Consider the following 17,715-nt stretch of genomic DNA (forward strand, 5'->3'; position numbering starts at 1 on the left):
TTATTCTTATTCTTATTTATTGTATGTTATATTATTACTATTATGTAAAAACAAACATTATATATTAATATTGTTTTCTTTCTTTTTTTTTTTTTTTACTTTCAAATTTATTTAGATTGTGTTGGTTGTATAGAAGTGTCACGTAATCATGCTGCTCACATGTACCTTTAAATTGCCCCTGGGAACAAATAAAGTTTTTGAGCTGAACTGAACTTTATTTTCACGAAATTGTGAATTACCTGAAGAAATATGAACAGTCTGAAATATCTTAGAAGTGAGTACAATTTTAACAATGCTTTTCTCTTTTTCTTTCTTTTCTTTTCTTTCTTTTCTTTTCTTTTCTTTCTTTTCTTTTCTTTTCTTTTCTTTTCTTTTCTTTTCTTCCTGACTGTCATAGTTATGCTTTATGGTGTATATTTCCAAGTGTATTTGCTCATTCTGTTTTGTAATGATGATTTGCTTCGTAAGAATTGATCATAGAATTAAAAGAAGCCCAAAATATTATCACAGACTGTCTCTACATCTATATATACACTGTTACCTATAAAGTTAGAATAAAAATGTTTGTACCTCTTCTCATGAAATGATCATAACAAAGTGATTTATTTATTTATTTATTTTTCATTATTTTTACAGTGTAACTTGGACTCAGTATGTAATCATTGCACTAGGTCAAAAATGATTAACGTGTATAAATAAAAAATAAAAAAGAAAGTGTCTGAAAACAAAATTATTCCAACTTAATGGGCAACAGTGCAGTTTGGAGACTTATTCTGATCTTTCTTCCACACAGAAGGGGGCAGTAAAGGCATTTGTAAACCATTGTAAACTAAAAATCAGAAGAAAAAGAAGAGCAGTTATGGTGTGTTCGTGCTTTTTGCCAAAATTCCTGAAACATAAAAATAAATCATAATCTTTACTTCTTCTTCTGCATTAAAATAAAATATGTTACTGTGGATGTTAAAAGCTTAATACATCGTGAATGAATTAAAAAGAAATTAAAAACCTAAAAGGATTAACCGTCAGGCGCAACGGTCAGCACTAAAGAAATGGGGTCCTCACAGTAGTTTTTCGCGAACAAAGCAGACTCCAAAATGTCGGGAGAGGTATATCTCCTGTGGCTTCTGTCGCTTATACAAACGGTGAGTATTTTACCAACCAAAACAGGCCGTTATATCTGCTGTATACGTGCTACATTATTATAAACATAAGCTAAGCCGGTGTAGCCGCGGTCTGTGACATGTTATGTCCGGTTTGTCAAACCGCATCCCGGTGAAGCCGGAGCTTCAAAATGACGTGGCTCATCCTCAGACACTACGAGCCAGAAAAGGTGGAAACCGGAGCCTTTTACTTATCTCCTCCACAATGTGAGAATGTTGTAATACTCGCAAACCTAATAGTATGACAAGTTTGGGGATATTTTTTAAAAGAGACGATATAATCATCGACTTCCGGTGTTTCAAACTTGTGTTTCCCACCATAAAATCAGTTCCTTGCTCTGATCAGTTCACATTTATTTCTGCTCAGATAACGCTTTTTAGTTAAAAGTTGAGGTGCATCTACGCTATTTGAGTATTCCATTTTATGCAGCTTTATTTATTTACTCCACTACATCCGAGAAGCAAATGTACTTCGTCATTCAATACATTTACATTTCATTTCATTGTATTCATATTACATTTTTTTTATCCTCTTGTGTGAAAACCATTAAGATTTATGAATATTATTCCTTAATGATTTCGTAAGCTATCTATACACTCCAAAAGCTCTCTTGTATTAGCTGGAAATTGCACCATCACCCAGCTGAAAACAGGGCTGTTGAGCTCATATGAAGCTGAAACTGATTCCTCAGCTCAGTTTCCTGTTCCTTAATGATACATGAGCCCTCCATGACGCATGACAGCATTTTTAAATTTAAACTAAGTGTAGAGCATGAATAACTAACCAATTTCCCATGACTTGAAGTTGTCCGCTGACATAGTATCAGCAAGAAAGATCTATGTAAGTTGTGTTTCACTTGCACTGACACTGATGAGATTTAATCCTTCAGTAATGCAGTAATGAAAAGGTATCGAATGACAATAGAGGCTAGTTCTCAATTCTTAATAGTGTCTAGACAGTTTGTTTGGTACTATAAAATTACTGTATATAATAGAGTGGAATGCATTGCTTTAGACCAGGGGTGTCAAACTCATTTTTGTTCAGGGGCCACATTTAGCTAAATTTGATCTGAAGTGAGCCGAACCAGTAAAATTATAATATAATAATATATAACTAATGTCAACTCCAAACTTTTCTCTGTTTTAGAGTGAAAGAACTAAAATTACATTATGAAAATGTTTGCATCTACAAACTATCCTTGCAAACAATGTTGAATAATATGAACAAACTGAAAAAAAAATGTGTAATTTTAACAATATTCTGCTTCAGTTTATCATTTACACATGTACATTATAACTTACAGATCACAGTGAATCTACAAATACACAAAACATTTAATAACAGGCAGAATATTGTTAAAATTGTACTTACTTCTCTTAAAGACATTTCAGGTTGTTCATATTTGTTCGGGTTATTCAGATATTTTTGCAATATTATACTTTGTTTTAGTGTAAATACATGAAAACATTTACAAAGAGAAAAATTTGGAGTTATGAGTATTCATAGGTTATTATGACCCACTTTAGATTCAATTGGTCTGAATGTGGATCCTGAACTAAAATGATTGTTAACATCTTAGTGTAATTTTTGCATTTCACAAATTCATCCCAGGGGCCGGACTGGACCCTTTGGCGGGCCGGATTTGGCCCCCGGGCCGCATGTTTGGCACCTGTGCTTTAGATTAAACTACCCAATAATATATAATGCAATTAGAATGAGCTGAGCCTTACATTAAAATGCAGCATAGTCTTTAATGGAACAGTGAAATGTAAATATATATGTATGTAAATGTAAAGTTCTTGTATTCAGGAATTTTCACATTCTGTACTTAAGTAAAGGATGCAAATACTACTACCAATGAACCAGAGGTTTCCTACACAACTAAACACTGCATCCTAGTTTTGGCAAATTAAGTAATGTTGGATGAAAGTGACATTAGTCAGTTGTTTGTCTTAAATATCAGGACATTTTTGGGTTTTTCCTTCATCTGTAAAATTCATTCACAGCTTGAAGGATGGCCAAACCATAAGCATCTATTTAATTTAACAGGCATGCAGGCACGTTTACAAAACATGAAAATCTCCAAGTAAGAGTTAGATATATGGAATTTGGTTCAGTGTTTTTTAATTCTCCATAAAGTGAAAAAATCAAATTCACTAGTTATTTTTCCTTCAGACTTGTAATCTAATACTCTTTACATTTGGCAAATTTTATTAAAGAACAAGTTTTGATGAGTAGTTCATTATGGTGTCTACTCTGCTGTGTGTCAGTCATGAAAGATCCAAAAGAACTTGTCCTTGTACTGGAGATTTACTAACGGTGAGTGTTTTCATACCATTTAACCCAGACCTCCCAATTCATGCCATGAGTATTCTTGAGAGAAATTATGTGAAACATATGTTATGATCATTGAACCTTGCAAAACCCTTGCACTCAACTCCAAATATGTTTTTGTTCGAGATTTTTATGTATAGCTCTTAACATCACATTAATCAATAAGTAATAGGCCTACATGTTTAATATGCTACACTAAGTGAATATCCAAGATAAGGATATAATATATTAAACATCCTAGGGATAAGGATAATTCACAACATGCAAAATGTGTCTTTAATATGTGCTTTTTAATGTCTTCCAACACATTTTAAATTTTGTGCTATATTAATAAAGCTCCGACATATCTAAAAGTTTAGTCACACATGACTGGCTGACTACCACATATCTTCCTGAATGTAGGTTCAGAGCATAGAAACAATGACTGTATTTTGCTAAGAAGGATTATTTTAATTTCCTTGAGACTTTTTTATGGGAGGGTGTTAATATTCATTGCAAATATTTAAAACAATTAAACATGTTTAACCCTTTTTATGATTTTAGAACGTTTGGAAAATATCTAATTAGCTGCAGTTGTCTCTGGTTGTAAATTAAAATTGTATTTTATTTTCAAGATAATGCTTGACATGATCTGTTTAGTCAGTGTTTATGTGGAATGGAACAAACAGATTTTCTACCATCATTCACCTCTTGTCACTGCTTGAACACCACCACACTTGCTTCCGCATTTTAAAAACATGTCGTCTTGTTTGTCTTTGTCTCTGATCTCCTCCTTCCTCTCCACAGCTGTCGGCCTTCGGTGCCGATCTGTCGTCGGAGGCTTGCAGGGAGCTGGGCTTCTCCAGTAACCTGCTGTGCAGCTCCTGTGACCTGCTAGGGGAGTTCAGCCTCACCAAGCTCCAGCCCGACTGCCGGCAGTGCTGCCAGCAGGAGGCCCAGATGGAAGGCCGCAAGGTAAGGGAGCGAACAGCAGAACTGAGGCAAACGGAAAGTAATTACCTGCCTGCACTGGGTCACAGAGTGGAGCATGTCATTTATAACAGGTGATTCAAGGAGAACAGAGGAGGTGAAACCGGGTTAAATGATTATAGGATGGTGTTATTGGCCTAAACGAAGAGGAACAAATATGTGGCTCATGGACCAAAACTGCCCCACCAAAAGGCCCAATCCAGCCCGTGGGTTGAATTTGTTAGTTGGTAAAATTACACTGAAGATATTAACAATCCAATGTGTCAAACTCTTCTTAGTTCAGGGGCCACATCCAGCCCAATTTGACCTTAAGTGGATCAGACCAGTAAAATAATAGGACAATAACCTATTAATGATGACAACCTATAACCTATCAATGTTTTTGTATTAGTGTGAAAAAAGTAAAATTACACAATGAAATTGTTAACATTTTATGGTTGCAATTATTTACAAACTATCCTTTCACAAAAAATTAATAACCTGTACAAACATGAACAACCTAAAATGTGAAAAGTGGAATTCTAACAATATCATGCCAGTTAGCTACAAAGTGTTTTGTACATTTGTAGATCCAATGTGATCTGTAAGTTGTAATGGACATGTGTAAATGAGAAGCTGAGACAGAATAGTTATAGTAGATGTACAGGGTGGGGAAGCAAAATTTACAATGAACATTTAGTTGTTTTTTCTCAGCAGGCACTACGTCAATTGTTTTGAAACCAAACATATATTGATGTCATAATCATACCTAACACTATTATCCATACCTTTTCAGAAACTTTTGCCCATATGAGTAATCAGGAAAGCAAACGTCAAAGAGTGTGTGATTTGCTGAATGCACTCGTCACACCAAAGGAGATTTCAAAAATAGTTGGAGTGTCCATAAAGACTGTTTATAATGGAAAGAAGAGAATGACTATGAGCAAAACTATTACGAGAAAGTCTGGAAGATACTATTAAAGAAGAATGGGAGAAGTTGTCACCCGAATATTTGAGGAACACTTGCGCAAGTTTCAGGAAGCGTGTGAAGGCAGTTATTGAGAAAGAAGGAGGACACATAGAATAAAAACATTTTCTATGATGTAAATTTTCTTGTGGCAAATAAATTCTCATGACTTTCAATAAACTAATTGGTCATACACTGTCTTTCAATCCCTGCCTCAAAATATTGTAAATTTTGCTTCCCCACCCTGTAGAATATGGTTATTCTTTATAGGTTAATATAACATTTTTTAGTGGTCTGGCCTGCTTGATGGTAAATTGGGCTGTATGTGTGGCCCTTGAACTAAAATGAGTTTGTCCGCTCATGGACTTATAGACTGTAACATTCCACTGGATGACACTTTGGCCTGATACTTGGAGAACTCATGTCATATACTGCCTGAGTATCAGAGACCCAGAAGACCTTCCTGTCAGACTATGACATGTTTGTTGACAATGTCACACTCCCCAGGATCTGAAGTGCTACTAAAAACAACCTGCCTGTGGCCTTTATGTCAGTAAGTCTGTTGACACTGTCTGTGGCTGTTCGTCAGATCTGAGCTGCCACACACGCTCTGTCAGCAGCCGTCTGTCTGTCCGTCTGTTAGCCTCCAACTCTGATGTTCAGACTCAGGGCTCCATAACCCAGACTCCCAACCCGCATGAGGTTAAAGTGTCACATTTTTCTATAACCAATGACGAGGTCTTACTGTGATAGCGCTGCGGCATTTACTTGATTAATCATTAAATTAATTAGCAACTTTTTCTAGTAATCACTTTACAAGCAGCAACCAAACCAGACATGTAAGAACACCATCCTCAGGTTTTGCAAACACTAACTGACATTTTTCATGATTTGGGAATTTTCTACAGATCAAACCCTGATTAATAAGTAATGAAAATAATGAGTAGTTGAAGCTAGGGAGTGGTGCTATGGACAAAAATTTAAAACCTCATTTAATTTTTTTTTTTTTTTTTTTCCAGTTTTGTTGATGACTCACAATTTTCATCAGTCTTTGGGTGACAATAATGTTTTTATTTAACAAGAAAGGTTTCCAGAGGAATCACTTATCTTTATTTTTAATATTTAGGAATTTTTCACACTAATTAAACATAAAAATTCTAATTTAATGTATTGTCCAGCCTTAGTTGCTCCAAGTCTCTAATCACTGTGAGTCTCTGCTGTGTCCTTCTTACCAAATACTTAAGTCATGGTGGAAAAACAAGGTGATATTTTTGTGATTAAGCAAAGCCCCCAGAGCGTGTACGGTTTCCCAGCAACAGCACCTTGAAGAAGTACCATGCGCACTTCATTACACCTCTTGATGATAACTCCGTTTCAGACAGACGCTTAGAGGTGGGATTACTCCTCCTCCTTGTCACTGTTCGAAGTAAAATGTCACTTAAAGGAGCTATTCCCTGTAGTCGGCTGCAGTTTGAGTTTTTTCCCGTTGACGTGTCAGTCTCACTGCACATTCTCTCCCTCAGACAGCAACAATTATCTGCCTTAAGAATTTTTTCAGTCTCACAATCGACATCGGTGCCGTGTCATTAAACCCTCTGAGAAATGGCTTATTGCGCAGCCTGGTCCATTAGTAAGAGTCACTGAACATGGAGGGCATTTTGGTTCCTCATTTACAAATGCAGCCTTCTTTACAAAGCATCTCATCTCCCTTGGGTGCTGCTGATACAGTACATCTGTAGAGAGTCGGTACGGTGTGTAGTCCACGACAATAAGTTGAGGATCCTCTCTTTCAGCTTTGAGCCTTTTAAAACGTGGTCATATTTACTCAACTGCATGATTATTTCTGCCCCATCTTTCTTTCTTTCCCCCTTTTTCGGTTGCCTGGTCTTTTTGGATAATATTTCTTGTACATGTTAATATACAATACTAAATGAAGAGTTAAAAAAAAAAAAGCAAAAAAATGTGGTCATAACGCTGAGTGTGTGGTGATATATATCAAATGAACCAGTCCAAGAGTTTTAATTTACAGCTTTTTCACACACCATCATACTGTAACTGAAACTGCTGTAACGCTCCAGTGAGCAGCAAATTATATTGTGTGATTGCTGCAGGACGTGTTACAGAGCACAAGTGTATAGAGAGCTGACCCATTATTAACCAGTCCCTTCAGGAAGTTCCAATCTCAACCGACACACATTCAGTCCATCCCTGTGAATTCTGCATGACCTGGCAATTTTATCCAATCACTGCAACATGTCATTGTTCACACTTAAAATAAAATGTTGAGACATATATGAACAATTTCCTTGTTCTTGGTTCTGAAAATACCAAGATGGTGACTGTTTTTTTTTTTTTAGTGTTTTTAGTTTTCACAGCAATAAATTCCCTGCCACAATGTCACCAGAGAAACACTAATGTGAAATGCACCAAACCAGGTATTTCAGGCTACAAAAACATTCTTGAGGGAAGAGTGAATCTTAAGGTCTGCATGATCTGCAGCTGCCCCTTTGTAAGACTTATAAAAATATAATAAATTATAGAATACCTATACCAATATTAAGGACAGACATGATTCTAATCCAAGAGAAAACAGTGTTGACATTTAGCTGAACTGAACCTCCATTGACATAGTGAGTTAAACACAACACTTGTTGCAGTTTCCTAATCATGTCACTTGAGAAGAGAGCAAATGCCAAGCTCACTGAGACGACACTAGCTGACTTTAAATGACCTGGTGACGGTTTCTCTTTTAGTTGTATTGTTTGTAAAATCAATGAATAAATGTCACACACAAAGCCTGTCTTTCAACCGACCAAACCGTAATTAGAGCACTTGTAAAGAGCAAAAACCGCATTGATTTTTTTTTTTTTTCCAGTCGTCCATCCTTACAAACACAAGATGCTCTATTCCATTTCTATAGCAACAACACAGTAAGAAAATTAAAAGAAACAGCAAAATGAGTAGCAACATTCATGATGATGTACTTTAACTGTTTGAGAATTAAATGTTCATGGTCAGAATGAGAGCACTGGAGATGGAGATGAATCTTAGAACTGTAACAAATGATTATTTTTATTATTGATTATTTCCTTGACAAACTGATTAGTTGTCAGTCTGTAAAACAAAGCCACATACTTTCAGTGTATTCTCTTTGGGTGAATAAATCACCACTCTCAAACACTCACACGTCAAGGATTGTGGGAGAGGAGCCGAACACAGTAAAACATCAGTATTTAAGCACAATACATGTTACACCCAAGGAACAGACAAGTTATCTCCTAACTGAAGTTGCAGTGACCTTGCTCAAAAAATAATTTCTACTGGGTGCATTTGGGAGTGTGGGATACCCATAAGGCAACAGTTCTTCTTTGTTGTATTCCCACTGGCCTTCATGCTCATGTGAAACAAAAATGTGCATCATTAAGAATCTGTATCATTTGTGACACATTCAGTACACACAGTATTTTTCCACCACTGTCACAGAGGGTAAAGGAAACAAGAAAATATTCATTCATCTTCTGAACCCGCTTTATCCTCACTAGGATTTGCGAGGGGTACTGGAGCCTATCCCAGCTACTTATGGGCAAAAGCGGGGTACACCCTGGACGAGTCGCCAGTTCATACCAGAAAATATTAACATCATTAAATCTCTTGAGCTTGTGTTACTATTTTGCAGTTTTGAATACAGGAATTCAAGTAAATTGGAACTCATATCCTCTATTTTTTTAGGACTGCATCAATTTTAAGTTTTTATTTTAAAGCTACTTTATGCACAATGAAAAGAAACACAAGAAAAACAAAGATCAAAATTATGCAGATGAGTCAAAAACCCAAGAGGTTTATAAAAGTATCTCATCAAAAAAGCATAAACCACAAGATGATAACCAAAGAAGATCCAACCTCAGACCCTCCTAGTAGGTGAAAATGTTTTTGCTTTTCCTCCCCTGATAAGTTTACATCCCTGAATAAATGTGTAGTTGTTAAATTGTTAATTTCAGCTGCAGATATTTTTGTATCAGGTGTTAGTCAGACATGGATGGGGAATCGGGTAATTGATCCGCTAGATGTCAACTATAAAACTAATCATCAACTTGGGATTCCTGCTTTTAATTTTTCTGGTTTCATTTTTCCTCGCTGAAAATGACCTGAATAACTATGGGTTGGGGATCAAACAACACTTTAGAGAATGTCATCTTGTTATTTGGATTGAGAAAATAATGAATTTCTCGACAATGAAAGTGATCATTAAGGTGTAGCGCTATTTATTCAGTGCAGGACTGTGAACAAAATGCGCAAAGAAAAGAAGAACAAGAGGATGAGGTCGTAGCTCTGCATGAGTAATTTAATTTGTTGTGTGAACCAGCCAACCAGGCCATTTACTGCTCTCATCCCTGAACCAACGAGCAGCAAAGCCTTGAAATAGTGCTGTGACACTCCAATTTCCTCTAAATTATTGTATATTGGTGCTGGGGGTTTGATTACAAGTGAGCGCTGCACAAACTGCCATCCATCAGCACTGCTCCATATGCACAGGCTCACGGTTTAATGACCCCCAAGGAGTCGCCCGGACACCTTTATGAATCAGTCTGTCTGAATCGAATTACTCTGGGCCAGACGTCCTACCTCCAGCCTCTTCTGTCTGTGGAGGACGGGCAGTGATATGTGGATTAAAAAAAAGCCTGTCTCATACTTTTCTGTGTTTGCTTGTGCTCAGCTCTACGCCGGCGCCATCCTCGAAGTGTGTGGATGAAAACTGGGGAGGTTCCCTCAAGTCCAAGGTGAGAGTTTCATATCTTGGTTTGGAATGATGCTGTTGCTGTTGTTTATTTAATTAAAACTGGAATTAAATACTGTAACACAATATAACTGTTGATCAAATAAGCTTCATTTTCAACCCTATGTTAAAGGGGTTTTATATAGTATTGATATCTCAAAATCTTCAACAGCAGGGGGAAGCTGTGTATCAGAACACACTTAGTTCTACCAAAACCACCAACCAATCAACACTATATCCATTAGTAGGGATGGGAATCAAGAACCGGTTCCTTTTGAGAACCGGATCCCAGTAGCTTAATTCCTTTGAATCATTTGCCTGCCTGCTTAACGATTCTGCTTATCGATTCCGCCTTCGTAGTGCATGCGCAATGACGTCACGCGTACGCTGCATTGTTTCGGTCAGAACGTAGCCAACATGGTGTTGAGGCAGAAACGGTCTAAAAAGACGACACCAGGTCCACTTGTAACACTTGCAAACCTTCCATGTCTTCAAAAGGGTGGAATCCCTCCAATATGTTCAATCATTTGTCCACAGCATGTCATTCATTTACAGGAATGTCACATATTTAATACTCTACTTAGTGACACTTGTGAATGTAGCGGCAGAGTGAACACCAGGCCCAGTTCCAGTTCCGGTGCGGGCAACAAACGTCGTACTGCCTCAAGTACAAGTTTCTGAAGGTAGGGGAAGGGAAATGACTTGCACAACAACAGGAGCCGAGCCGAACCAGGCCCAACGTCATCTGTCATTATTATTTTTACATACTGTATATGTTATATTTTCTGTGCAGAGATGGAAATATAAAAGACAGTTAATGCAAACACACCCGTTTGTACTCTTTTATTCCCTCACCCAATGAGAATCGATAAGGAATCGGATCGATAAGCAAAATCGACAATGGAATCGGAATCGTTAAATTCTTATCGATTCCCATCCCTAATCCATAGACTGTATCACTCACTGAATAAAGTATAAAGCTCATTGTTTGCACACATCTTTATTATGGTATCATCACAGGAACTCATGGCTGTTAATTTTGACAGTCGTTAAAAATCCCCAAAACTGTCTCTGAATCTTCACGTGTCAGCTGATAGTTTACATTATAACTCTGTTAGCTTAGCTCTGTTTTTAGGCAGAAAACAGCCACAGTAAAACCACAAAACACCTCAGGTTTCTGTACAGTTTTTGTTGTCAGTAGCTGCACTGAAGATCTGTTTAAGTTCATCCTTTGTTGTTCAAACTAATTTGTGATAGTTCTGACCTTGTTTGGACGATCCCAAAGATAAAAACATCACCTAGTAACTCTATACTTTCATAAACCTTATAAATCAAACTCACCGATGTTGGAGAAATGCTCTGATTTCAGCACCAAACTCCTTTCTTTTCATTTAGAACCTTGTCCAATGGTGAAAACAACAACAGTGCTTCTATCTTTTATCACTTTCTTCAACTCTAACTCTAGCTGTTTCTTATTGGTTCTCTTCTCATCTGGTCACTTTCTGATGCTTTTTGGTCAAAGGCCCAGTGGTGCTAGTTTTCATCACCATGGGAGACCAGCAGTGACTCACTACTTCCTCAAAGTAGTGAGTGAGTCAAAAAACAAAATGGGAAGTTTGTAATAAACTGGTTTGATTTCATGCATTCGGTCATCCAACCTTTTTTCAACTTTACTTATTATACCTGAAAAACTACCACAGTCACAACACAAATTAAACTGAACTGCAGGTTAAATCAGGTATGTGCTATAGTTGCGGTATCACTAACCTTTAATAAACAAACTGAACTAATACCAAGGTAGGTGTGAATGTGACAGTGAATGGCTGTTCATGTGTATATGTTCGCCTTGATAACCTCCCCATTCTCCCATTCACATGTTGGTAGCTGGGATAGGCTCCAGAAACCCCACGACCCTCCAGAGGACTAAGCAGTTCTGAAAATGAATGAATAAAATTAAGCAAAAACTGGTGATTAAAGCAGGTAACTTAATTGAATTTGGCATTAAAAGGAAAGTGGAAAAATTAGATTAAAACAGCAATGAAGCTGAAATTCCTAAACTAAGGACTAAAGGACTAAAGGACTTGAAGTCCTGTGAGGTCTATAAGAGATGGAGACCAGTTGTGCAGTAGGTGGTCTAAAATGCCTGAGGCTGGTTTTCCAAACAACCCTTTGAAGTTATGTTTTTCTTTTTTTTTTTCGTTTCTTGCCTCCTGGGTCTGGACCTCAGCTCCATCTCTACTCAGCGTAACATTCAGTCCATTCAGTGTCAGGTGACGTTGATGGAGTTTTTACGAGGGCAGGACGTCTGGAGTCCTCTCAGTGCCATATGGTCGTCATTTGTTTACTTCAGCTGTAGTCTGTCCTGTTCTCTCAACTGTCTCCTGTGCTGTTAATGCTGCATACTCTGGAGGTTTAGCAGTTGTCACTAATTAACAGACCTTAGTACTAAAATAGAAAGGCTAATTGTCTGATTCATTACCCGACATTTGTCTCATTTTTTTCTCCACAGCTTTTGTCAGGAGCGACAAGCCGAAGATGTTCAAGGGTCTTCAGATCAAGGTAAAGCATGATGTCTCTCATTATTGGACATATTAGGTTCATCATGAGGAGTGTCCTGCAGGGAAAAGGAAACCCAGTTGTTCAGAGGGTTTAATCTAGATCAGAGGGTTTGGGGACTCGGATGTTTTTCTGTTCAGGATCAGATACTTCATTTTACTTTACTGGTTCTTCAACTTTGGATTGGATCTGACCCAGATATGGATACACACTTCAGGCTTTAACCCTTTAAACCCTAAGCCTAAAATGGTTCGCCTGGACTTTTTTTTTTTCTTATTTTGATGAACTAAAAGGTTAGGTCAAAATCTAGCAATCATTTACAATTTACTGCATGTTGCAATACTCCTTCTTCTCCAGCTTCTAGTACAGGCATGAGTGAAATTACCATAACGACCCAATAAAACCTGTAAAGCACAACATCTCAGGTTTCAGAAACTGTTGGAATTTGTCCAATTGCACAAACGGTGAAAGAGTTACAGCCATCCAAACTGCATATGCACAGGGTGTGTCAGCGATGATACGTCAGGTTTTAAAGAGGTAACCCTTTCATACATTAATTATGAGAACCTTAGTTAAGATTTTTTTCTTGAGTGTTTTTATTCCTCCTTAGGCATGAAAAAAAAATAATGTGATCAGAGTTGTTTTTTTTTCATGGAGTTACAAAAATGTCCATGCATTTAATTTTTTGAAGTAAAGAAATGTGTTTAAAATCCAATATCAGAAAGTGATATGAAAACAATGAAATAAAATCTGATGTTTTCTCACATTTTAATATATTCTATTGCTAATTATTACTCTCTTCATGGAGATAATATGTAAAAAAAAAAAAAAAAAATTACTCTTTGTCTAACAAACTGATTTACATGTAACTGCAGATCAGGTTTATCAAGAACAGCAAAGTTACAGTAATGGTAAGAATGTCAGTGTATGAGATGATGAATAAGCGTCCACTGTATTGGCTGATATGGAACTAAAACAATAAAACCCATGAATATTCAAGGAAACAGCTTTGAACAGCTGTCCACTATAGTGACCACTATGCATGAAAGAGTTAAATGCAAAAGCATGTAGTTAAAGCTGCAACTAACACTTATTTTCATTGTTGATTCACATTTTTACATACCAGGGGTCTGACAAATAAACAATGAAGTTTGAAATACTCACGTGGGAATGTTTAGCATCAAAACTGTTCACATCGGTAACAGTGCAAACTATCAGCAGATGAAATACTTATTTGGTATAATAAAAAATACAGTCACTCAGCCCGTTGGACAGAAATGGTAATGATTTAACATTACCTGGAGCCTCATCTGCAGCCTGGGACTCTGATCCGGTTCATCTGGGTCCAGTGTCTGGGTAAAAAGCCTCACAATGCAGGTTAGATTGATTCATCAGATATCCGCGGTCCAGAAACTCTTAGTCCTGCTCCACTCATCCTCCACTTCATTATCTTTATCTTTTCACACAAAACAGTTGTTAGAAATCAACAGGCCCATCAATTTGTTGTCACATCAAAAGCTCATGGAAAAATTGATCTTTAATTTAAAAATAAAAGCACCCCTGTTTTGCATTCTGTGTGAAAACCACATAAATAACGATGGGAAAATGACAAAAATACAACCCTGGTGTGTAAAAACATTTACAACTATTTTCTTGGTTATTTGATTAAATGTTTGATTAATAAAATGAGGAAATTTTCAATATTTTAGTTTTACTGTCACAGTTGAAGGAACAAATAAGAGAATTTTGACATTTAAGAAGCTCAAATCAGAGCAAATCAATTCATTTTATATCAAAGTAGCTTGTGATTTAATTTAATAGCTGACAAGTATCCATCCACCCATGAATTTAATAATTTTTGCTGCTCAAATCACAATGTTGGATTCTTTCTCTGTGAAGATCAAGTAGAATATCCAGTTAATTTAGGTGAATGCAGCAGAATATAACAAAAAACAAACACTTCTGTTAAACTCCTCATCTGATCAACAAGGAAAACAAACAGATAAATTTAGAGCATGTCTTTTAAATCACAAAAGACTGAACAGCCAATACTTAACAAGACAAAGAACATTCAGAGTTGTTAATTTCTGGAGAAAGCAGTTTTTAGGAGGCTGATCTCAGGGCTGATTCAGTAGTCAGGAAAGTGTTATGTTCCTCTGCCTACAAGTGATAAAAACCATTAACAATAGATCTATTATTTTTGTTTGGTATAAGACACCTTTTTGGGGTTTGTTTTATTTATATACACTACATTTATTCCATGATACAAATGTTTTGTTATTGTTTTTTTTTTTTTTTTTTACCAGTTTTCTTTTCCTTGTCATCACATTTTTTAAGTACATGAAACGGTCACAGACAAATGTAACTGTCAGAATAAAATCATGTTTTTCTGGTGGTGAGGTGTTCCTGTCATCTCAACAGTTAGATGTGAGGTGTTTATAAATCTCAGACTGAGCTGTTTTTAGTCACTTTTTAGGTAAAATTCAGCCTGTTAAATATGATCAGAAGTTTGAGTTTTAACTTGTGCAAAGTGAATATTGTCAACAACCCAGACGTGTTGTCTCAAAGTGTTACAAATTAATTCCCTGATGGCAGATGTTTGATGTGAGTAGAAATATAAGAATCAAACAGACAGTTTCTACAGTCAAACCAAAATCTGTTGAACACACACAGAAACTATGATCCAGCGCAAAACCTGGAAATGGGATGCTTGATTTAATCTAATTTCCGAGTCCTTTCTTACTGTTTAACCCTTTAAGCCCTGAAACATTATGTCAATGAAATGATCTGTGGTGAATTTACGTCCGTTTCAGTGTCATAAAAGCTGCTGTGAGTTTGTGCTTGTGTTCCTTTTTTTCAGTGGTTTTGCTTTACTGTGTGTTTTAGGTCAAAACAGAGTAAAAGAAAAGAAAAAGACAGAGAGGAATTGAAGTTTGACAGGTTTTTACTAAATAAGGCACTCAGAATGTACTTTAATAAGAGGTTTAGGATGTTAAACATGAACTGGGAACTGGAACACACTGAACAACAAGTATTTGAATTTTGGCCCACTAGTTTTTGTTTTGGGGCTCTTTTTTCTAAATCAGTCCAGCTACTTTTTGACACCTGGTTGAACTCCAAAAAGCAGTTACAGGGTCAAAACCAAGTAAAAACACAGTTTAAAAAATAAAGGAAAATCATGACAACACTGCAAACGACAGTAAATGCAAAACGTAACATGCCTGCACTTGAAAACTCTCAGCCTTCAGTCCACCCCAGGGTTTCCTTATCACTGACTATCTACTGCCCCCCCCCCGTTGAGAACTATTGGTGCACACCAAAGTTTTTGCACATATGGACAGACGATGAACTGATGACAATACCCTGCATCAAGGGCCGAGAGTAAAAACCACAAGGAAAGGTGTACAAAACAGCCCAAACAGTCTATTTTTAAAGTGAGTTGGTCTCACTCACTGCTCTGTGTCCCCCCCCCCCATTACAAAGGCAGCAGAGGCTGCACTGAGCATGCTCAGATATCTATGGAAAGCGCAAGGTCTGTTCTCTCAGCATGCTTTGAAAGTTTTCCTATTGGGCAAACGGTTGAATTTTTATATTTAGAATAAATCATACTTTCAGAATGCTCGCCACAGACACATTAGGTCCTAAAGGGTTAATGTCCTATTTTGAACATTTTATCCAGTTCCATAGCTGAACATCACCTTTGAACAACTGGGTCCTGAGTTTTCAATTGAGTGAAACGTCTCCATGGTGTTGACATTCTTTCCTAACACCTCCTCTGTTTCCTGTCTCTTCAGTACGTCAGAGGCTCAGATCCTGTTCTCAAACTTTTGGACGATAACGGGAACATCGCTGAAGAGCTCAGCATCCTCAAGTGGAACACAGACAGCGTGGAGGAGTTCCTCAGTGAGAAGTTAGATCGGATATAGACTCGAGATTTCAACACCCTTTTTTTAAGTTAGTTTTTGGTTCACCTCAAATACAAAAAAACATATTTTCCTCACTTAGCCCTTGAGATGTTCAACCACGTGGACAGTTTCTGTTTTATGAGATCTGCAGGGAATTTATTGTACCTTAAGTAACATTTACAGAACTACACCAAAATTAAGAGCCAAGTGAGTTGGTTATTTTTTTGTTACAGGAATGAACCGACTTTAGGGATTTACCAATTTGTACACACCTTGGCCTTGATAGATGGTTGTTTAATCATTGCTCTGTACGAGTGTTTTTGTATCTGGAAATCATGAATTTCTTGTGGGGATTTTACCAAATAATCAGTGTGAAAAGCCATTATATAAATACAACAAATGATGAATCTTGGCCATTAGCTTTGAAAAACTACCATAGTGCACATCATGACGTGTTTCGTTTCGTCTGGGAGTGTCTTTCTCCTCTGTGTGTCTGATATTCTTGTATAATTATTTTTTTATAATGCTCAGCATTGTGACTGATGGATTTGTAGGCAGACCAAACAGGTCTAAGTTTCCCTCCAAACGCAGCCGTGTGGCTGAAACTCACTTTTGTGACGACGTCACAGTAAACCAACTCTGGGTTGTGACGTCTGATGTGTGTGCGTTTCTGCAGCTTCTGCCCTGAAGGGAAACTGGATTTGTTTTGGATGACTGTTTTTGAGCAAGTGAGGTGATGGTATAAATATGCAACAATAAACAACGTCTAAAATGTGATTGTTCTGTCAGTGTGTTTTTTTATCACTTAAAGTAAGATACAAATACGTAAGGATGCACATAAAAATAAGCTTTATTCAATTAACTTTATTCAACAAGTAACATTTAAATCCAGCCTTAAGTTAAAAGAAAAAATGTACACAAATGTCTTATACAGTCAGATATTAATCTGTTTAGTCATTTTTAAGAAATTACATTTTTAGTTTAAAATAATTTATTCTGGTTGAAATAATGAAGAATTACATGAGGTTTTGAGTCCAGATTCATGTTCAAATAAAACAATAAAACCAAAC

General features: G+C 36.8%; 1 protein-coding gene across 1 annotated transcript; it reads left to right on the plus strand.

The window, feature by feature from the left end:
- The first annotated feature begins 1,038 nt into the window (after nucleotides 1-1,038).
- On the plus strand, nucleotides 1,039-17,422 carry selenof (selenoprotein F). Its single transcript, XM_030160263.1, has 5 exons — nucleotides 1,039-1,142; nucleotides 4,282-4,449; nucleotides 10,125-10,188; nucleotides 12,694-12,743; nucleotides 16,535-17,422. Exons 1-5 carry the CDS (start codon nucleotides 1,095-1,097, stop codon nucleotides 16,664-16,666), a joined length of 462 nt encoding a protein of 153 aa, XP_030016123.1. The 5' UTR covers nucleotides 1,039-1,094; the 3' UTR covers nucleotides 16,667-17,422.
- The last annotated feature ends 293 nt before the right edge of the window (nucleotides 17,423-17,715 follow it).

The sequence above is a fragment of the Sphaeramia orbicularis genome, chromosome 17, assembly GCF_902148855.1.
Source record: "Sphaeramia orbicularis chromosome 17, fSphaOr1.1, whole genome shotgun sequence".
NCBI lineage: Eukaryota > Metazoa > Chordata > Actinopteri > Kurtiformes > Apogonidae > Sphaeramia > Sphaeramia orbicularis.